This window comes from Gopherus flavomarginatus, chromosome 4, assembly GCF_025201925.1.
Source record: "Gopherus flavomarginatus isolate rGopFla2 chromosome 4, rGopFla2.mat.asm, whole genome shotgun sequence".
NCBI lineage: Eukaryota > Metazoa > Chordata > Testudines > Testudinidae > Gopherus > Gopherus flavomarginatus.
Window position 1 is genome coordinate 114,388,935 of NC_066620.1, and position 23,397 is coordinate 114,412,331.

General features: G+C 38.9%; 1 protein-coding gene across 12 annotated transcripts in view; it reads right to left on the reverse strand.

Annotated features, from left to right (window-relative positions):
* Positions 1–23,397, reverse strand: part of EYA4 (EYA transcriptional coactivator and phosphatase 4) — a 243,987-nt gene that overhangs the window by 4,305 nt on the left and 216,285 nt on the right. For 8 of the 12 annotated variants that reach the window (XM_050949623.1, XM_050949617.1, XM_050949621.1 and 5 more), the window contains 6 exons: positions 17,135–17,224; positions 9,229–9,287; positions 8,963–9,123; positions 6,510–6,624; positions 4,089–4,210; positions 697–797 (listed from right to left, as the gene is read on the reverse strand). In XM_050949623.1, the coding sequence (XP_050805580.1) occupies positions 697–797; positions 4,089–4,210; positions 6,510–6,624; positions 8,963–9,123; positions 9,229–9,287; positions 17,135–17,224 (648 nt within the window). Of the gene's footprint in view, positions 1–696; positions 798–836; positions 938–4,088; positions 4,211–6,509; positions 6,625–8,962; positions 9,124–9,228; positions 9,288–17,134; positions 17,225–23,397 lie in introns of all 12 variants that reach the window. The other 4 variants (XM_050949625.1, XM_050949624.1, XM_050949620.1 and 1 more) reach the window with 1 other exon arrangement.

Consider the following 23,397-nt stretch of genomic DNA (forward strand, 5'->3'; position numbering starts at 1 on the left):
CAGGAGGCAAAGAGCACAACATTCAGAGTTCAGCTTTTCTACATTACTGGGAGTTACACTGGAATGCATTTTGACTTCTGAAAGATTTCCAACTTGTTCTGTTTTCAAATATTGACAATTTATTTACTTATCTGTCACACTTACAAATTTTGACTTTGAGAAACTGTGCAGAAAATGAACATTTTTTACTTTGAAGAAACTATTTGTACATTTGTTTGTCCTCCTTTTGCAGAAGTGTTTCTTGAAACAAACTATGTTTTAAAATCAATCATGTTTCTCCTAGTATATTCTAAAGGCGTTTTTTTTTTCTTCACGATAGAAGAACTTTGGCACAATATTTTTGCTGGTTTTCTGCATTCTCTTCAATAGCTCTGGCTCTAATTTCCACGTGTTGTTTTAACCAAAACCCCTCTTGCTTTATTACTTCTGTTTATATCTTAGGTTTCATTTGCTTTTTTCTCCCCATTAACATTCATTTAATTTTGGGGGGTACATTTCTTACCCAGATTGTCATAAAGCAAATGCTAGAATCCAAATGGTTTATTTTAATGTAAGTGTTGGCCTTATCATGCTCTTGGTGCCTCTGAATATTCAACTTATTTGCCAATCTGCCATTGTGCAACACTAGCAGAAATGAAACAGAAAGGCTTGCATTAGTATCTATGCATCACACCAACATTTCATGAGACAGGTTACCTTTTTTGCTGCCTGTTCTTCTTCTACACCATCCCCAATAACAACATATACTACTTTTCTGCCAAACCTTTGCATTATTCGTTCAAAGCAACTTTCTTTTCCTGGAAGATAAATGAGATAAGAGTTCAGAGTGAAGTTACCTGGTTAGCTGCATGCTCCTCATCTCGTCCATCTCCAATCACAACATAAGTTATGTTAGTGCCAAATCTGGACACTATACGCTCAAAACAGCTTTCTTTGCCTGAAAAACAATGCACTACTTATTCAAGCCATCATGTGAGTTATCTTGAAGCTTTACAAAGGATTAAGTGAATTCTATTAAAAAGTGTGCATTTTTTCAAAGCTCCCAGCTTTTGGCTTGTTTCACAAATGCAACCAGCCAAAAAGCAGTTGAATTCCTTTGGTCAGACTAAGCAGATTTATCTGATACTAGATCTCATTTCTAACCTTAGGTAGAGATTTTGGCTGTAATAGAAGGCTGGTATTACTGCTATTGTAAAAATATAAAATTGATTTTCAGTACTTGCAGATTATTTTAAGTTTTTCCCCTAAGGACAGTAGCAGTTTCATTTTAAAATGCATTTGCTGCAGGGGGAAGAGCTGTGATTATAGGATGATGGGCACTCAAAGCTAGGGAGAAGAATGAAATGTTTCAGGGGCAACTTTCTGCCTTATGTGCCATTTTGCAAGACTGTGGATTAAGCGCGCTCAGCCAATGACAAGAAAGGAGGCTTATAATTAGGAAAATATTGTGTTTTGGAACTGCTGAATGAAGACCAGATTGTAGTAAGTTTAAGGGCCAGCTCCAAGTACAGATACTATGCTCAGAGTGTAGGAACCACTTTTTTTGTACAATCCCGGCAGCACAACCCACCTGAAAAGATGTGGGGAGACAGGAGTGGTGTGCACTGCATCCCCAGAAGGGCTGTAGTAGGGGGCACAATTCCCCTGCATGCCAGGCAAGAATTCTATTTTCCTGTGGCAAATGGTGCTACTCTGAATACCATTGCTTACTGTAGTCTGAGTGCAGTTTGCACACTAGTCTAAAATGTGCAGCTTGCTATAAATATGATATCTATCAAATTGGCAGTTTAATGGAATTTAGGCTACTTGATATACTTAATTCTTTGAGAAAGTTTTAAATGATTTCATGCATCCCCTCATTATGGAATGATGTAGCTAATTAAGTTATCAAAATATCAATTTTTCTTTGTGTTGCTGAAAGGCACATTTAAAAAATGGTACTCTAAAACCAAATATATTCAGGACGCTTTGCCAATGAAGTCTGATAGAATTTAACAATCAATCAATCTTCGTTAAAATTTGGAATGGATGAATGGGTCAGATATGAACTCTTCCAAATTATTAGCTGTTTAAAGGTCACCAGAATGGCGATTTCCTCTGATTCACAATTGGATTTGATCTATGATTTCCAATGTTCAGATGCAAGTTCTTCTGAAACCACCAGGAGTCAAAAGTGAGGCCATGTTATATTCTAAAGGGAATTCTCCTTAGATTTTCAATAGAAATGTGGGTTGTCCTGTGACCTAAATGTCACAATCATTTAAGAATTCTTAATACAAACTTTCATCAGTTGGAAACCTTCACTCCCCATATTCTATAATCACTCTGCATGCACTAGAGTTTGCATTTTCAAAGGAGTCTTAGATGTACCTTTGAAAATCCAAGCCTAATTTTTATTTTGTAGATTGCCATTTTCAAGAGTATAATATGTCACAGTATATTATAAGAAGTTATTTATAAGTTACTTAACAGACCAGAAGGGTATTGGATGCCTGAAATTGCTGTGTATGAAATGAAGATCTTAGTTTATAATACAAATTAGCTGAGCCTCTCATATAATGCTGATGAGGTAGCTGAATTTGTAAAAATGCTGGTTCATAGAATGCACTGGAATTATATAACATACATCTAACATATAAAAGATGAAATTCAGTAGGGGGAATGTAAGAGGGACCATCCTCGTGGAGTGCCCTCTTGTGGCAAGCCATGGCATGACAGGCATGCCTGCCTCAGTTTCCCCTTCCAAAGTCCTCAGTAACTCCTCTTCAGGTTCTCTTGCTATAACAAATATCTTCCTTGGGGCTGGTTTATTATTAAACCTTGTGCAAATGGTCCAAAACAGAAGTCCTGAACACGTAGTCCATTTCTCACCCAAATGCAAGCAGTCATGAAAACTCAAGACATCTTGTTGTTTGATGAAACACATAACATACTGGCTTCTTCAACTTTGCCTGGACTCCTAGTCATCCCTGGTCCTTGTACAAGGTCCCACAGCCCTTCCACCCAAGTATAATCCTGCTCTTCACAATGGGAATCCCCCGAGATAGCCTCTCCTCTGGCCCTCTCTCCGTTCCCCTGCATCCAGCCCTCCAGCACTAGAGATGTCAGCAGGTAAGTCCCTCCATTGCTCCCCTGTCTTCACCCCTGGCTGTGTCCCTCAGGCTCATCCTACCCTCCGACCCAAGCTCCTCCAAGCTTGGGGAAGTCAGCCAACAAACCCCTCTAGGTGCTTTTCTTGCCTTCAGCCTTCCCGCCCCCAGGAACCATCTTCTGCTTCTTTCTAGGAACGTTCCACAGTCCCATCGTCCCTGGTAGCTCTCAGCTGTTCCTGATTCCCACACAGGCTGCTCTGATTCACCAGTCTCTCTCTCACTGGCTCTCTTTTCTGCTCTATACCCAGATGCCCTCTTAATTGGCTTAATTGGAGCATACTTATCAGGGGCACTTGCCCTGCTCCCTGTATAAGTGCCAGGGTCACCCTCTGACAGAGTTATATATTTAGATGGTACATATTCTATATATAAATGTGACAAGTACTGGGATTAGAAGTACTCATAGCTAACATAGATGTTTAAATTTTTCATCTTAAAAACTGAGGCAATGCATAATTTATTTTCTACCTACATATTCATACTATCAGAGAAGTGGTTTTGAATCCATCCATAATTAGAATCATAGAATACCAGGTTGGAAAGGATCTCAGGAGGTCATCTAGTCTAACCCTCTGATCAAAACAGGCCCAATCCCCAGACAGATTTTTGCCCCCAACCCCTAAATGGCCCCCTCAAGGATTGAACTCACAACCCTGGGTTTAGTAGGCCAATGCTCAAGCCACTGAGCTATCCCTCCCCAATAATAATTGGAGATATACCAATCTCCTAGAACTGGAAGAGACCTTGAAAGGTCATTGAGTCCAGCCCCCTGCCTTCAAGTACTGATTTTTGCCCCAGATCCCTAAGTGGCCCCCTCAAGGATTGAGCTCACAACCCTGGGTTTAGCAGGCCAATGCTCAAACCACTGAGGAAAAAAAATATTTTCATATGGTAAAGCAAATGCTGTCTTTGAGGACTAAAGAGTAATTTTCTTACCTATTTTGGTTGCACTGTAAATATTTTCAATAGGAAAAGCACCTCCTAAACTATACAACAGGACTTTTGCAAGTGCTGGGATAAGTTGTGTGGTTGTTACCAAAACATTTACACAGTTACTCCTAAAGGAAGAGAAATAGTTGTTGAATCTGAATAATGGTACATCATTCAAAAAATTATACAGTTAATATTTTGCTAAATAAAATTGGCCGCTGAGGATGGCATTCAGGATTTCCTGACATTAACAGTCAATCCAAATGCATTACTATCACTTAACCAGCCTCAAGAACCGTTTTATTAAAAATCTTATCCTTTGTTGGAAGGTTTTTCTGTTTCGGGCAAGTGCATAGGCCTGCAGTGCTGTGAAAACTGGTTCCCTTTAAGATGTGTCAAAATAAATGCTCAAAAAAAGACACCCCAAATCACTAGTTGCTTTCAAAAATGTTGCCAAAACAGCATTCTCAAATTGGCAATTACTGGTGACTAATGAACAATCAGATGAAAAAGAGTTAGGAGAGGAAAAATGACTTGTCATTACTGCCTTAAAGGGAAGGACTGGGACAACAGAGGAATACATATTATAAATTAATAGTGGCCTCAGAACTGAACATCACCTTCCTAGTATTTTAAGGGTGGAAAGAGCAATCTTTTCAAGGGGAGGTGAGAGTAAAAACTTCCCAGTTTCATCACTGATTAGGTTTTTATGGCACTTCAGTCTGGCTTTGAGGAGTTCAGATGGCAGCAACTATACAATCAGAAATGGAATTAACTCTATTTCAAGGTCAGATAAGAAAGGGCTTGAACACTAGTGCAGCCTACTGATGTTAACATGGGGTTAGGATGAGGAACTTGTGGGTTCTAATACTGGCTCTTCTACAGTGTTAACATGTGACCTTTAGCAAGTGAAGTAATCTCATTATGTCTTAGCTTCTGCCTCAGTAAAATGGAGTTAATATACATCTACCTCAAAGATATTGTGAGGATTGATAAATGTACAGTACTCATGAAATACTTGACAATTATTTAAACATCTGACTGGTCTTTATGTAATCGGAAACAATTTTCCAACATCCATTATTGCTTAAATGACAATGCAATCTTTTGAATACTGTGTGGATAATATTTTTAGAAATAAGAAGTATGGTGTCAAACACACATGCATAAATTATTTGTACTTTATTTTTTCTTTCATTAGATACTGCTAAAATAGATTTCCAGTTTAGCTGCTGTTTATTAAAAAACATGTAGATGTTTAAAATAGTTGTTCATTTTTTGTTCTTTTCCTTTAACACCAATTCATCTCTCATGTTACTCTTGGAATAGAAGACAATGTGGCTCCATGTTGTTCGTGACTACGTTTTTGCACTTACAGTATTGATTAGCTCAGAGGGAACAGGTACTGCTCTGTGAATATTATTGTTGAAGAACCAGCAATAAGGTTATTTTTATTTCTTAGGGGTGGGAATGCTGGGTTTTAATTACTTTGGTTAAACAAACAGATAGTTGCTCTAAAAAAACCTGCACATCCACTCAGGGTATGTTTATATTTCAATGTAAGCCCAGGGTTAATAGCATGTGCATTAGCAGATCCTGGATTTGTTAACCTAAGGCTTGAGTGTCTACACTCATTTGTAACCCCAGATTAGGAACTGTTGAACCTTCAGTCTCCATCTGTGGCTCCAGTGTCTACACTGCATTATGCAGCCTGAGTACAACCACCCATATCCCAGACTTCCTAGAGCCCTCCCAAAATGCAGCTGCTTTAGTCTTTTGTTCATTGTGTAGTGTGTGAAAACTTGACTGTCTACAGAACAAACAAAATCAGCCTGTAGGACACTATGGGCAGACTACCAGAGCATGAGTCCAGTAGCTGTGTCTACACTGCAAGCAATAGGGCTTGAACTCTCGGTCATAGCTTGATCCAGGCTTGGACCTTCTACCACTATGGTGCCCGAAGACCGTGGGTCAGAGCAATTTGTGTGTTGGTGGAAGGGGGTTTAGTTATGAGCATGAGTCTGAACCCTGGGCTCACACTGCAGTGTAGACATACCCCCAGAGTCATAATTATTATGTCTGCAGGAATGGACAGAGACCTTTGAGTTCTGGGCTCTAATGTAGTGCAGTGCTCAGATACCTCTACAGGCAGACACTACGCAGAAACACAAGATAGAGTGATTTTGAATTCAGAGGACATAATTTAAAGGTGAAGTCCATTTTAGGCTTACACTAACTGTAAGTGTCTCTTTAATGTACATTTTAAGAACTGCAATCTGTTAACTTTCCAGTTTCATCCCTCCACTTCACAGATTCCCTAGTTTGTTACTATAGGGTTACTTATGAAGGTTATTCTGCTGTGGTACTTGTATTTTTAATATAAAATAAATTAATATTAATGTTCTTACAATATACGCAAGTACATACCTAGTGCTAATAATTGATAATGATTTAAGTGCATTTGTCAACCAGGAGTCGGTCAGAGCTTCAATCTCTGCTCTTAACTGCAGCCACGCATCTCTTTTAGCAGGGCCAAGGAGACCTTATATATAAATGAGTAAGAAAAACAAACAAATTAAACTGTGCTTTAGCTGGAACATGCAGATTTTGCAGTAATTTATTCTATTTTGAATTCTGCTTTTAAGGCTTGATAAAATACTTCCACTGAAGTCAATGGATAAACTCCCACTGACTTCAGTGATGACTGGATTGGAGTTTTACTTCTCCACACTATTGTAATGTGGATGTTTAAGATTCTAGGACTTAAATAATTTTGTTTGAAAACCATCTGAGCTCTCATTAATAACCAGCTTAGATACCCAGTTGTTTGTGTGTGTGTGTTTCTTCCCTATGGTACATTTTCTAGTGCTTTCCCCAAAGCAATTAGACTCCTGCTGCAAGACTAATATTATATATCCTACTGACATGCAGCCCCAATTATCTTATTACTTCTAGTTATAGACCCTAAATCATTTATATCCAACCTTGGTATCTGAAGCTGTTGGAGCCTTGAAATATTTGTAGATTTTATGTCATCCTTCCCTTAATCATGTCTCACAAACTATAAAAGCCTCCCTCCAACCTCTTTGTAGACCCCTTATATGTGACAGACAGAACGCTTTTAAAAATCTGATCATAACTTAGCCAGGTCAAGTTTTCTTTTTCCTTGTCAACAAAACCACAATGTGAAGAAAAAATCATGTTACAAAAGTTGGAGGGAGCAGGATGCATGTGTGAATTGGCCACAAATGGTGGAATGGAATACATTAAATAATCAATAAAGCATAAATGACGTTTGTGGTGGGAAAAGAAAAATACATACAGAATATACTAGGTATATGGACTCCACCCTCATACTGATACCTTCTTTTACAACCATCCTGTTCACTTTAGGTTCTTGCACAGTGGCTCAGTGACCCAAACTTTTTTTTTTTTTTTAATGGAATACAGCACCTTTAGAATTCTTGACACATTAGGACCTTTTGTATGAATGACCAGTAAATTTGTAGGTCAGTTTGTTTCCTGTATTTTTAATATATAAAAATTCCATTTCATAATGGTAATATGACACTCTGGACAGCATTAATTTCTCAGGTATTTTAAGCAGCTTGGTCTTAAGACATGCAACAATCACCACCTACAATGCTCTTACTGCTTCATTTTCCTGTACGTAAATACTCTTCACTAATAAAAATGCGAAGATATAAGTCAGTCCAATTCTCAGTGAAATCTTTACTATAGTGACTAAAACTCACTGTCCACATCATCCTAACTCATGATTCCCATTTCTGACAGTGAGACTTGGTTCTAAAGCAGTGCCAAACCTATATATTTTTGTTCACAGGTGAGTTTTGAGTTTAGGTTCCTCTTTAAATGAGCCTCAAATGAAGTCAGTCTTGTTACAATAGTCAAGAGCTTCATTGGGACCCTCAGCATCACACAGGCCTGGGCTCTCCCACTTAATCGTGTCTGGAACAGGGTAAGGGAGAGAAGACCATGTCTTCTTGGGGTGAATGATTGATCTGTATCCCTCTTGGCTCTTCCGAGTCGGACTGGCTAGTCCTCTAAATCTTACAGGAGGAATCTTCTGGGTTCATTCAGCCTTCTTTTGCAGCAGTAGAGCTCAAAAACTCTTCCAACACTGCTGCTATTACTGGCACTTGGATGCCCAAGAGTGTAAATGATAGTAGCGAAGCCGCCATCTTGTGAGAGATCAGAGATTTCCTCCTAAGACCGTTAACTTGGGGTGGGGGGGTCTGCTACAGAGTTTATGAAAGGGCACAGCAGCAGGATTATAAGAGCTTTTCTAGCTTTAAAGCTGCAGCATGCAGTGGACTGGCCTGGCTTGCTGCCAGTGGACATCTCCAATAGGATTTGGAAGAGAGTGTGGCTACCACCCAGCCCACCAAAAGAGCAGGATGGGGGAATAGGCCAATCAGACTCAGCATGAAGGCACCAGAGGGGAGGAAGCAGGACATCTGAACTCTCTCCTAAAAAAAACATTGTAAGTAGTTGGAACAGTCAGTAAATCAGTGGGAATTGTGTAATTGTGTCTGAAGGATGAAATTCTGGCCCCACTGAACTCAACTGGAATTCTGCCATTGACATCAATTGGGCCAGAATTTCACTCTAAGTGTGCTGCTACCACAATCCTCCAGGGTCTCCCCCTTCGTCCCCTAGAAGCAAAATTCTAGCAGTCAGTCTTAATGGCAGGGTATCTTTCACAACTCTGGACTGGTCATTTATATTATATTTTAATAGTACTAATTCCACTGTAGAGTTTCCAAGGGTATTGTAAGGTAGCATTACTTAATTACCATAACCATACAGTAACTTCTTCCAATGTAAGTTGATAATATTTTAACTTATCCTAACCTTACCTCCTATGTTGTTCTTGTAAGTATTATATAATTCTTTTACTCTTCTGTAACGGAAAGCCAGCTTCCTCATCCAGTCAACCCCTCCTCTTACACCTGTTGGCAGACAAAGGTTTGCACTACTTGCAGCTGCATGGAAGCCATCAGTTGCAAAACTGTAGGTACTGCAAACACCCAAAATATATTAAAAATAAATACAATTTATTCTTGTAAAATGAACTTTTTTAATCTTTGCAAAAAATAAAATTTTGAAAAAGAGTGTATCTTACCTTAGGTCTTGCCCATTGTCATCAGAAGAAACATCATCTATATGAACTTGATCACATTCCTATTAAAATTTAAATTAAAAAGATAACTTGTTTTAAAGGTTTATGTATGTGTTAAACTTCCCAATATGTCTTTAGTACAGGCATTAACAAAACAACCTCTGTGTAGCATCAATTGTGCCAGAAGATGGCAGTGTCTACACTCTCATTATCATGACAACCTTTTCTTTCAAAACAAAAGAAATTTCAACTCCTCCGACACTGTTCACATTAAGAGTTAAAATGGAGTCACCAAAGAAAGTTATAAGGTACTTGTTACTTCAATGTGATTCTAGACAGCAATTCTTTTTAAAAACCCTTTCCTAGTCTCTTTCTGATGGGTTGGTAAGATGTGTGTTAACCCGGCGTTTCAAAATCAGTTCAGACCACTGTTCTCCATTCTAAATAAAAACTAGTAATGGACAAACCTCAAAGATCTGTCATTTCTGTTAAGCCTCCAAAAGTCTGGATGCTTAGCCAAGTCTTATCTGAACTTACCCAAACCTCTTTGGTTTGGAAACCTCACAAAATCAAGCTCTTGAGGACTCCACTATTTCCTGGTTTCAGCTGGGCTGAAAAAAACCACAGAAACAGCCTGTCGTGTAGTATTTGACTACGTCCAGTCCCAGAAAAAAACAGGAAGTAATGGAACATACAGAGAAAATGTATAGTTTAAAAAGAACTTTTTCTTTATTCGGGCACTGTTGTTTTTTTTTTAAGGTTTTTCCATTGTTCACAGTTGTTACAGAGAAAGAGGTGAATGTTGGATCACAAGAAAATACTCTCGGTGTATGTGTACACAAGTCCTGCATGGATAGTTTTATATTTGTTTCCTGTACCACAGTTATAGTATATCATCTGAAGGACATATATGGATTCACTAGTTTGGAGATTTTACCTGCATGTATTTAAGTGATGCTGTCACAAGTGAAAATAATCACAATTGTGAACATTTGGATTAAAAGATTACATTGAAAAACAGTCAACTTTTTTCTCATTTTTAAAAAAAGGTTGAGAGATGGTTTTGAAAACTGATTCACCCACTCTACTGCTTTAACTCAAATGTTAATGTAATCACTTAGGCTGAGCTTTCCACTTACAGAAGTGCATACCCTTAAATGACGAGCTATCTCAGTCATCGTCAAACAAAATCATCAGTCAAGATGTGCACATTTTAGAAGTCTCAAAGCTCAGTCTAGTACAACTGCTAAGAAAATTTAAAATCTGAAGAAAGGAGAAATTTCAGAATATACACACTGAAAATTTAGAATTTAAACTGGGAAGGCAGGACATCTAATTAGAGATGTTACTTTTGGAATTTTCGTAAGAATTTTTTGTCCAACACTCTATTGCCTTAATATCAACAGTTAATGATTTTTTTTCCCCACGCGAAGTAAGCGTGTTAAAGTCAGATTAGATTTAAAAACCAATTTGTGGACAAAATTAATGCTGACATCATTTAATAGTCGTATTTTTGATTTATCATTCTATAATATACCCAAAGCAGCCAAATTCTACATGTTTGGCTTAACCCAATCATGTAACTGCCATAGGAATGTAAGAGCTCCATGAGTTCAAGGGTTGTTCTCTCCTTGGGAGTAATAAAATGTATTTTCTCTCTCTAAATGGGATGGGATTATCACAGGGTGCAGAATATTATAGAATATAAATATAGACACTGGGAAAAATAGTAGTAGGTTTGCAAAAACTGATGCTGGTAAAATAAAAAAACAACCCACTCTAAACAGAATTTTTTTTGGCATTTTAAAAAGTTCAGATAACGCACAACTTTCAGTGGACCTCTGGACTTCCTGGTTCTGACAGGAACTAGCAAAACACTATTGGAATTCAGAGCCTTAAACAAAGTTTTTCTATGAAAATGGGGGGAGGGGGAGAGACAAATTTGCCAGATACAAATAAAGGACCAGTTTTCTTGCTCTCTTGCCCTCACTATTGTTTGTGCCTATGGAGAAGTGCCAGTGGTGGAAATACCACACAGTTGATCTTGGGCAAACTAAAATCACACTCCATATTACATTGGGATAGATTCTGATATCTTTACTCATGTTAAGCAGTCATCATACTTCAGAGCAACTCCACTGATTTCTGTGCGATTGTTCACAGAGTAACATATTAGTCAGGGGTGTAAAGGTATCTGACCCTGTGAGTTTGTGTGTGGTGAGGAAATGAAGGATACACAAAGCATGCATGAATAAAAAAGTGTGTGTGTATTGCTGTTCAGATTTTGTTAAACTGTTCAGCTATTTTATAATGAGTACTGGAGTTAGAGTACATTTTAGTACTAGAAAATAGTTTTGTTTGGAATGGACCCAATAATTGGCACACAACCAACATCTAAAATTCCAGAGATGTATTTAATGAAATTATCAGCAAAATTGACTATGAGTGGGTGGCAAAGGCTCAACCTTTTTCTTCTACTTTGAATTTTTGTCTTACATCTTGAAAGCCAGATTCAAATCCATCAATTTACAGGGAGGAAAGAAAGAGGGTTCAAGAGCATGCAGTTTCCTGACTTTCTTGCTGCTGGTCTCTGCAAGAGGGTTTTTCAGTTTCCATAGGATCTAAATACATGTGGTTTTCCAGTTCCCCCTACTCATTGAGTCTATGGCTCACCCTCTTAACCAATTGTTTCAGAGCTATGGGAGCATTATTACTTGCTTCTTTCTTTGGTGCATTACTGAATACTCATAAGGGAGACCTTAGAACTGACTCATGTGCTCTTTCTGTTCTGCTGAAGTACTCCTTTCTTCTTGATTTTTAAAAAGTCACGTTAGACCAATGTACTTGTAAAATTTGGATAAACTTTCATACCAAAAATGTTCAAGTTCATCATAAAGCCAAGTTCAAAATTTTGTATAGATTTTAGTCAGTTCCCTCCTTTTCCCATTGGAAACAATGAGCTTATTGCACAACATTAGGAGATTGTAACTTGTTTATAGGAAAGACGGGACAGAAATGGGGGGCGAAAAAAGCTCTCTGTTAATTTGAATTTTAAGGTAAAATACCTTTCATAACAGCTACAGAACTGGCTACACTCAAGTCACAGTGGGTCACTGGCTGTGCAAGTTCAAAACTAAGAAAGATAAAATATATTTTCTATTACTGTGTGTGTACAGAATTAGTCCAGGTACAATAGCTGACTTTTGTTTGCAGTAATATTTATTTAAATAACACCTCGATGCAGTTAATTACCTGTAGGAATTTTTAGAGCTTGAAACTTTTACTGAAAGTGCAGAGCCTACAAATTGTCTATAAAAATTATCCTCTTGGAATGGATAGTAATTTCATTATCCAGTAAAAACAGTGACTCACTGCACTGAAAACAAAAATGCTATTATACTGCAGATATTCAGCACTACACATTTTCAGGATGTACAGAACCACCCATTTCATGTACATGCCTCAGTATTAAAACTGGACTGAATTGCCTGCCAAGTTTTGAGGCTTATTTAAACTGTTACCTGAACTTTTCCCCTCTTTTATATGAAAGAAAAAATAGCATAGGTCGACTTTTCTTCATTTCAACATGAGAAAGAATTTATAGATTTTTCATACCTCATTACCCTCCTTGCTCTCTAAACCAATATTACATATGTATATTCCTTTAAACTGTATGAATCTGGTTTTCCCACAACTTATGATAAAACTACAATAAATAGCAATAGACTATTTTACTGCTGCACACAGACAGGTCCAAGTCCCAATTACTACTACTACTACTACTACTACTATTTGTAGACACTGATTTTTGTGCATGTGTTTGTGCATGTGTTTGTGATGATGGTGCTGGGGAACGCATTAGAAATGAATTACTTTCTACCAAAAATTTCTCAGTCATCCTTAGACTTAATATTTGTGTAGGACAATATATAATTTTATTCCTTACCTGTACAACAATCTTCTAATGAATGTAATTGCCACTAATCCAGACATTACTACTGGGCTGGCCCCACCCTCTAAGCAGTCTAAAATGGCTCTGCTGCAAGAATTTTCTAGAGCATGCAGCCACTGTATTTAAGGCAAGGTCACCAACTATGGTCCCAAATGATACTTTTTGAGCTATCTAAAATTTATACTCCAAGAATGAAACTGCTGGAGAAAAGTAAAACCCAGCCTCAAATAATAGCAGAAGCATTACTGACTAGAGCATTGGTTACCAGGTTCCAGAGGAATACCTCAATGCACGGGAACTTCTGGAAATTACAAGCCGACAAATAGGGAGCAGATTTTGCAGGTGGTAATATCCAGGTGGATGTTATTACTAGCAGTTGGCAAGTAGTGGCTGAATCAAACGAGAGGGAAAAGGATAAAAAGGGTTATGAAGAGAACATCTTGGAGAACCTTGTGACTAAAGGTAAGTAGAGGGGCACGTAATTCACACATTGGTCACCTCCAGACTGTATTACTGTCATGTGCTATATTTGGGGATGAAGATGACAGGAATAAAGAGGCTCCAGCTCTTGCATAACATGGGGGTTCAGCTCCTCAGCTGATGTGAGAACTGGTGCTCTGCCCCTCCCCTGCCTCTCATTTCACTACCTCCAATGCCAATTGAAGGCCTTGGGTCTTGATATTTAAGACCATCAACAACTCAGGACCCAGTTATATCTGAGACTGTCTCCCCATCTGAGACAGATGTACTCTTCTTGGCCAGTGCTGCCCAGGGCATAAAACCTAGGACACAAAGCATGTTGGACAGCAGAGCTTGTGGAAGGAACAACTAAAGGAGACTGGGCTAAACCAAGAGTGACTGATTTTAGAACATTCTGCTTAACCCAATGTATCCAACCACAACTGTACTCCTGAGGGAAGGGGAAAAGAAAGAGTGGGGAGAGAATAAAAAAATAAAACAGAACTCAGTAGAGCTTTTAGAAAGGAGGAACAGCAGATTGGCCAATCATCATGAAGATCTAAATTACCTAATCAAGGAGCACTATTTAAAATCTTAGAGAGGTGAGAGATTCCCTCCATAGGTAAAGGGATTCCCAAGAGGCCATCCTGCAGACTTTTGTGTATGTTGTCAAGACCCTTACTAACTCTGAGGTGGCTACTGATTTTCTGGAGTTGTGACTTCAGGAAAGGTGGAGAGTCCTGTTGGCCTTCTGATATATTTCAAAACAGAGGTCTTGGAAACTTTTTTTGACCCTACCTTGTAATACAAACAGTTGGTTTTGCAGTAGTGTTGAGGCTAACAAATACTTAATTGCATACAGACATTCAAGGAATTTGGCTTAAACTAATCTAATTGGAATGCTAGATTCTTGGACAAAAAGCTTCACCTACATCCCAAAAGAAACTTTGCAAGCTATCTAAAATGGGAAAATGTTTTGATTCAGGCCAAACTCCAAAAGGAGCTTGAGAATAACTTTTAGGGCAAGGTGTTAAAATAAGCATATCAGGAAAAAACAGGAAATTGCCCTGTTTGCTAAACCTATAAAGTGACATGATAGCTACAAAGAAGATAACTTTAATAGTGAGAAAGAAAACAAAGTGAAGCTTCAGCAAATAGCTCAAAGAGAAAACAATAAAGCCAATACAGAATCAAGGAGAAGTTCCACTTTGGAAGAGGGAGCTTACTGGTGCCTTGAACTCAGCACAAGCTTGAAGAAACCTGGGCACAGGCTAATGAGGAATTTAGGATTCTTACAGCTGCCATTTGAAATCTGAGCATACCAGGGCAAAGGTTCATTACAAGGAAAACTAAGCAATGCTTTGCAAAATTGGTTTAGAATCTATCCCTAGCTGTGGGGCACCAGAAAGAGAATATTCACCAAATGCTTTTGCATGGTCAAGTGATATCTCACTTAGACTGCAATAAAACATGCATTAGCTGAGGGACAGCCAGGGTTTCCGTTCTCAGATTTCATACTGCTGGAGAAGGGAGGTAAAGCTCAGGTGAAGGACAGGTCTTGGGAAAAAAGGTTGAAGGTAAAGAGAATGATCTGAGCTTGGGACATTTATTTTGTGACTTTGGAAGAACCAGAGACAATGAGGTCTGCAAAGGGCAATGAAGACAACATCAGCTTGGTACTTCTTGATTTCCCTATTGGCTGTGGAACAAAGGGAAGTGTCTATTAGGAGAGCCCCCACCCCAATGGAAGGAAAATACTTCCATCCATCAGATTCCTTTCTCCCAGAATTTGAAGCAAAACCTTGTCAATTTTGATTGCAACAGGTGGTAAAAATGTCTAGCTGGGGAAGGTCCTTTGATCCAAATTAGAAGTGGATCTGAAAAGACTTGTCTGCCTATTCAGAAAAACAGGCAGGTTGTCACAATTCATAATAACTGAACTAGATTCCATGAGTGGAGCATAATGCTTAAACAGTATTGCTGATGGCCCTGCTTATGAAATAGTTGATACTCTGGTAGGGGATCTGTGGTGACCCTAACAGGTCAGTGATTCCCAGTGGTCTGCCAGCTATAATCACAGGGAGGAGAGCATGACTTGAGTAATAGCGTGACTGATTGTATCGAACCTTCCTTGTGATTTCAGACCATGAGAAAGAACACTTGGACTAGGTGATGATTCGCTGAACCATGTTTGTGCATGGCACAAAGAGACTGGGAAGTGGAGAACCAACCAGATGAAAAGCCTGAGATGGGCACTTGCCTCCAGATGCAGATACTTTTATCTGTTGAACATGTTTTGTGGGGAGAATACATGCAGGATTAAGGGCTATGAATTAAACATGTTGAAGGCCAACTCATAAGTGGAAGAATTCGAAATGGATGGGTGAATAAGGATTTGGACCTCCTTGAGAGACATCCTAATTAGGAAACTGAGGTTCATTATCCTGATAATAGCTTGTCTAACTAAGCAGATGACATACAAAAAATGGTAAAGAACAGTCTGAAAACTCCCAGTTTTCTTTTAGACCAAAAATAAATCTGAAGGGAACCCAGAAGCCTCTGAACAGAGTTTAGGAAAGTCTATCTGTTATATTGGCTGTGGGGAAGGAAATAGAATATTTTAATAATGAAATGAACATAGTATAAAAATAAAAAATTCCTACGTCTAACTGTGGTGTATTTTACTGACGTGCCTTTCTTGTCTGGAGTCTTCAACCCTAACCCCACAATGCTCTTCAGAGAGTTGAGAATGGGAAAAGAAAATTTGCACCTGAGTTTTCTTATTTTAAGGGTAAGGTTTTGAAATTGGAGATCTGGAGACATTTTAGGGTTTGTTCTCAATTTCTACTTTTTTAGAAAAAGCAGATCCAAACTAACACGGCTATCCCTCTGATACTTTTTTAGACACATGAATGATGATTATGTCCAAATTGTCTATTCATGACTAAAAGTCTGTCATGATTATTATTATCAAAACTCGCTGATGAGAGTCTTTGGGAAGAATAAGAACCCTCCATCTTCCCTTGAAAAGGAAAGGTAGCTCTTTTTACCCTGAGAACATGGGAAAGACAAGAGGCAGGCAACAAAGGAGGAGTTCAAGGAGAAGACTTCAAACTCTTCTGTTCAGATAAAGTCTTTTGGAGGCAAAAGGGGACCGACCACCTGGGCTCAGAAAGAAGAGGTGGGAGGCAAATGGGTCCCTTCTCAGGATAACATTGCAGATGCAGCAAAATCTGCAGACTTAAACACAAACAGCCACAGCACAAAGAACTGTTGCAAGGGACAGAGGTGACATATTGAGGATGTCCCCACTCTTCATGTAAGTACCCCGATGCTGTAGAAATTATTGCAGTATGACTGCCTGTGACTGTTCAGTGAGTAGGACTAACCCCAAAGTAATGTCCATATTGCTACATGTGAGAAATACTAATAGGTAGCAAACCTTTAGTGTCATGTTCTGGGATGAAACAGTTAATGTTACAGACTGTAGATTCTTACCTCCAAGTCATTAAAAAATAAATGTGTATCAGCAAGATTAAAAATCATTTCTTCCATTCGCAGGCCCAGGGTTACTGCCATTGGTGGATCCTTAGAAAATGAAAAATTAGGTTAGATATTTAATTATAATTAATTACAATTCATTCAGGTAGCAGCTATTCAAAAGTTGCTGTATGCCAACATTTTGCAGAGATTTCTCTAAAATTCTCTTGGTATAATCTTTTTTACCATAAAGTTTTGATTAGGGATTGATGTGTTGAAGGGAGTTCACAGAATAACAGCAAAACGCTTGGGGTGCTGAAAGGATTAGTTTATGAAACATAGCCTAAAAAAGCTAAATATTGATAGGTTGGCTAACCTATGGCTGAGGAGAAACATAACTATTTACATATTTGCAGAGGTGAAATATTAAAGTCTAACTAAATAATTTACAGCTGTACCAAGGAGGAGAATTGCTCATTAGAAGTCATAAGATGAATTTAGGAAAGGGAATATGTATTTTAATAAAAATAGTTTACATTTTTCATCCAAGGACCCGAAAGCATTTTATACAGATGTGGTCATAACTTTATTCCCCATGTACAGACAGAGAAACTAAGGCACAGAGAAGTTAAGTGACTTTTCTACATTCACAGTGAGTCAGTGACATGGCCAGGAACAGATAACACATCCTCTGACATCCGGTCTGCTACACCATCCATTACACCATAGTACTTCATTTTGAATCAGAAAAATCTTCTGAACATTTGGCCACATAATAGTTTCTTAAACTAAGTGTCAGAAGCCTTTTCAGTGAGGACATGTAAAACTGGACTAGAAAAAACTCACTAGATATTGTATTGTATGGAATAATGGCATATGCTGCAAGGGGGAGATGACTTAAAAGGTCTTTTCTAATATCTACGCTTTATGAGAAAACAAACAACAGTTGGAATCTTCACCCATTCCCCAAACAAGTTTCACTTTAGAGAAATAACTTCCATCCCACCTATGCATTTTTCCAATACCAGTTTTCTGCTACTGTTCTGCTACTCCAAAAACATTTCCTGGCCCAATTCACAACTACTACTCCAACTGAACACCTGTCCTTCCTCCCACACAACCCCATTATCTATCCTCCTTTCACTGCAGGCACTCACCTGACCAAATTACAAACTCCCCCTCTATGTTTGTAATTCATGCTCCCAACAAATGTGGATTTCTGGCCCCCTTAGCCAATCTCATGTACTTCGTGGCACTACTGATTGGGAGACGCACAGTACTGGGAAAACACATAAAGGTCTTTCTGTAACTCACAGCTAACAGAGTTCTTCTTTTAATTCAAGTTGTAAAGGCCTCCTGCTGGACAAGGTCTGCAGCTGTTTGGGTTTATTATAGATAGGAGTTAGACTCTCCATAGTTTAGGCTGCCACCATACTCCCATTATAAGCATGATATGATCCTCTTGTAATTAAAAAAAAAAAAAAAGAGAGAGAGAACAAAGCCACATTTCACTCGTTGACAGCTACAGAGTTTTCTGAATCTTTTAAGTACTTTGTGGTTAAAAGACTTAAAATTGCTGTCTTTAGAAATAATGCAACATTTTGTATCCCTCTGTCAGCAGAATCACTCTAAACCACAAATCATCCTTTATTTGTGTTATGAACAAAGATTTTGCCAATAAGGACCAGGCCACCATTGCGGTAGGCACTTTGCAAACAAAGAATAAAAACTGGTTTCTGCTCTGACCCACTTAAAACAGAACAGCAAAATTTGAAAGACATATTTTGGCACTGGCCCAGGCAAGAAGCAGATTTCAAGGGCAAGAAGAGTGAAGTGTTTAAGAAATTGTCATTAGTTGGAAATGAGACCCAATTCTCTGTCAGCTTCACTATTCAACTTCAGTATTTTCATGTTGACTTCTGAACTGGTCCAACCTATTTTTCCAAAAGAAAAGGAAACTCCAGGACCTTGTAAAATGGCTTCTTCCTAAATTCTCCACTAAAATGCCCACTTGGCATCAAGAGTATTTGGATAAAAGTGCAGGAATATATTTGCCAGAGGTTACATGGGATGTTTGTAGGAGAGCTGGGGACAGAAACCTGAGCTGAGAGATGATAGCTCCGTGTCTTCCTCACTAGGCCATACTGCCTTCAAGGAATAAACCACTGGATGTTAACTATCATCATGAAATAGACTAGTAGTTTTAGAAACAAACAAACTGGCTAGATGTATGAGACAAACATTGTTTTCTTCTCTAACCACTTGAAACACTTTTTGGTGAATGTTAAGAGAATTTTCCCCTCTTAAATATGAAATTCACAACTCTTACTTCTGCAGTATGCTGATTGACCCCAATCCTGCAGATGTTTATGCCCATGCATAATTTTACTCACATATGTAGTCTGTCAATGGGCCTACTCATGCATGTAAAGTTAGGAACATTGCTTGCAAGATGGGGCTCTTAGCCCTTTTCATTTGTTTTCTCCTTTCTATGTGGAACTGGACTGCAAATGACTGCATCATAATATAGTTGTTTTTAACACAATATTCCTGTTATATTTTACTGTAATTGAAAGATGTAAATGAGACACATGCCTGCCGCAACATGTGGTGTACCTCATCCAATGACCTAAATGCCCCAGTAGCAACTATGTGGGTGAAACCAGAAAATAACTATGCTCTCAAATGAACTCACACTGGAAAATAACATACAAAAACATTCTATCATCTGTAGGTGAACACTTTTCACAAGAAGAACAGGAGTACTTGTGGCACCTTAGAGACTAACGAATTTATTTGAGCATAAGCTTTTGTGGACTTTCGCAGAGCCATTGGATGCATTCAGTGGAAAATACAGTAGGAAGATATATATATATATAATGTACAGCGAGAACATGAAACAATGGGTGTTACCATACACAGTCTAACAAGAGTGATCAGTTAAGGTGAGCTATTACCAGCAGGAGAGAAAAAAACTTTTTGTAGTCAAAATGGTGCATTTGCAGCAGCTGACAAGAAGGCGTGAGGAAGTATGTGTGTGTGTGTGTGTGTGTGTGTGTGTGTGTAATAAACATGGGGAAATAGTTTTACTTTGTGTAATGATCCATCCACTCCCAGTCTTTATTCAAGCCTAGTTTACTGGTGTACTTTTGCAAATTAATTCCAATTCAGCAGTCTCTCGTTGCAGTTTGTTTTTCAAGTTTTTGTCGTTGTAATATAGTGACATTTAGGTCTGTAATCAAATGACCAGGGAGACTGAAGTGTTTGTTCTCCGACTGGTTTTTGAAACTAACACAGGACAAGAGAAAAATATGGAAAAGGAAGCAAGAAATTTAAGGAGGGAGAAAGCAAAGAGGCACCCACAGTAGTTATACATAACATAGCTATAAAATAAATCTAATGAGGCAGACTGAACTTTTGCTAATATATGCTGCATTACTCCACATATAAAAAAATAATAGCTGAATTAAAAAAACAACAGCAGCAGCCCTTTGGCCTTTACAGGCATGCTCTGTAGCCAGATATTACTAGTATTCAATGGAGTCTGGATCAGCTACAGCTCTTCTCTGTAGCAAAAATACCAATGCTTTTAGTTACGTTAGAGGGTATAAATTGGAGCCAGAGTGTCTGGACTTCTGTGCTAGATTGAGCCATCATTGGAATGCCTCCTAGGAGACTAAGTAAAAATATCTCAGCAGAACCAATATTTACATTTTGAGGAGGAGAGAATCATTACAGGGTCCTAGATAAAGTCCTAATTTCTTAGTTTCATTTGTGGCAGTGTACTGTTCAATACCACCAGGACGAGCAGGTGTTGGCAAGAAATGCTCACAGAATCCTTTCTCTTATTGTATTCAAATACAATGAAAACAAGCTATTTTTATATTATTGTCTAGTTACGTATAAATCAACATAAAAAACTTGATGAACAATGGTGTGAGAACACACCTATAAAAGGGCTAAACTTAATAGGAATAGCACTGTCCCTTGGAACAACCTGGCCTCACAAGTGGAAATGTTAGAGTTAAATGTTAATGTTGCTGGCCTAATGGCACTTCTAGTGTCAGGTGGGAGCCTCAGGTTCAAGTCCAACTGTCTCTCTTTGGGGAGACTCATTCTGGGAGGGTGTTATGGAGGCTGGAGAAGAGGAAGAGAATGCGCTGTTGATGGACTCTGCAGGGAGTTCCTTCCTGTCTGTCATTCCTGGGATGAAAGTAGAGGCTTGACAGCAAGAGAATATAAGAGCAAAATGAGAAGTCCTGAGGCATCTGACTGAAATACAGGAAACAATCAATGCAGCTGAATGATTTTTTTTAAAGTATACTAGTGCTGGTGAGAGGTGGCAGCTGGGAGATGGTCTAGCATGGGTAGTAACAAGTATCCTTAAACCTCCCAGCTAATGTGATGCAACTCTGACCTGGAGCGACAATCACTAGGGAGAGAGGATAGCGTGGTCTTCATGGGCCAGTCTCTACTTTTGGGATCTCTTCAGAGACTGTCATCAAAGGGTGATCATGAAGTGTTAATTCTGGTGGTGATTTTTTAGGGTGTGAGCATTTGTCCTGCAAGATACCACCAACTTGTTATCATATGCCATCAAAACAGCTGCCATGTTTCAATCACAAACAAGGCTAGCCAAATTTGAACCAGTTAACACTAGGACCCAACCAAATTCAAGGCTGTGAAAAACACATCACGGACTGTGAAATCTGACTGCCCCCATAAAATCTGGCTATTGTAGGGGAGAGGGGCTCCTACCATGTTCCGGGCTCCAGCTGCTTGTCCCAGCTGGGCTGGGGAGGGATGGGACCCACCTCTGGGAACCTCCCCCGTCTGCAGGAAGCTCTGAAGGCAGCACAGCCACAGAGCTTCCTGCAGCCAGAGGTGGGTCTGACATGGCCCCTGCAGGAAGGCCTTTCCCTCTCCAGCTTAGCAGGGACTAATGTAGCGGTCACCAGCTGTGGTAGGAGCCCTCAGCTGGGACATCCTCAGCTTTGCCTTCCTTGGCTCCGGGCCCAGTTTTCAGGTGTTAAAGGCGCCTTGGGCTTGCAGGAGAAGGGGAGGGAACCACAGCACCCACCTGACCATGTGGCCCTGGACAGTCGCCCAACTGTAAGGCTGGCCCTGCCTCCCACCCCAAGTAACAATCTCCCCATGCCCTGTGATCCCAGTGCTCTCTGGCCACCCAGCTCCGAAGGCAGCGCCGCCCGCCAGCAGCAGTGCAAAAGTAAGGGTGCAATCTCATCACTCCTTTTGGGTCAGGACCCCCACGGTTACAATACCATAAAACTTCAGAGGTAAACATCAGAAACTATGAGACCGATTATTTAAAAAATCCCAAGACTGAAATTGACCAAAATGGACTGTGAATTTGGTAGGGTCCCAGCAATCATCAATCCCTTGAGCCCCTTGTACACTAATAATAATAAAAAAATAATAAAAAAGGTATTAACTGGAAACAAAAGATGTAGGTGGATCAGAAAAATCAGAAAATTGTTGAAAAAAGCCTAATACATTTTGGCACTAGCTTACACCTGACTCAAATTGTAACAGTGATTATCTACATGATAAAAAAGTTCGTAGGTTCTGTACATTTTCACTATAGAGTAGAATTTTGACTTTTCTCTTAAAATATACTGTAGGGTTTGGTCTGTTGAATTGTACTGTCATATTTTGCACTTATTTTTAAGGCTGTTTAAAACATCATCCTGAATTCTCTGTAACACACATTCAAGTTTGGAGAACTACGACTTTTTCTTCTGCAGTGCCATGAAAGACAGTTGTTCTTTTTTACCAGCCTGAACTTTGACTTTTGGAGCATCTTTGCCCTTTGGATTGACCTTAAAGAAATAAATGATTTTAACATGTTGGAAATGCTAACACTAAGCACAGCTTATTCAGCTCCAAAACAGTGAGAAATCACTGGGACATAATCGAGAGAAGAATACATATTGTTAATAAGAGAACAGGAATGTACCTCATAAAATTCAACAGATGATGACAGTCTCCTAACACATGTCCTGTCACATCAACAAATCCTTATTTAAGAGTTTAGCATTGTAGAAAACTATATGTGCCAACTGGTGCTCAGCTGCAAAAATCATCATCAGCCACACAGGTCATAACCGAACAGCTCAGATACCAATGATCATAATTTGCTACTGCCGTAAATAATTAAAAATAGAAGTGTACTAATTTTATGGTGCATGAAGAGCATCAACAAATGAGATGAGCAAAGTAACCTTACCTTACAAGCTGAGAGACAGACATATTTAGAATAC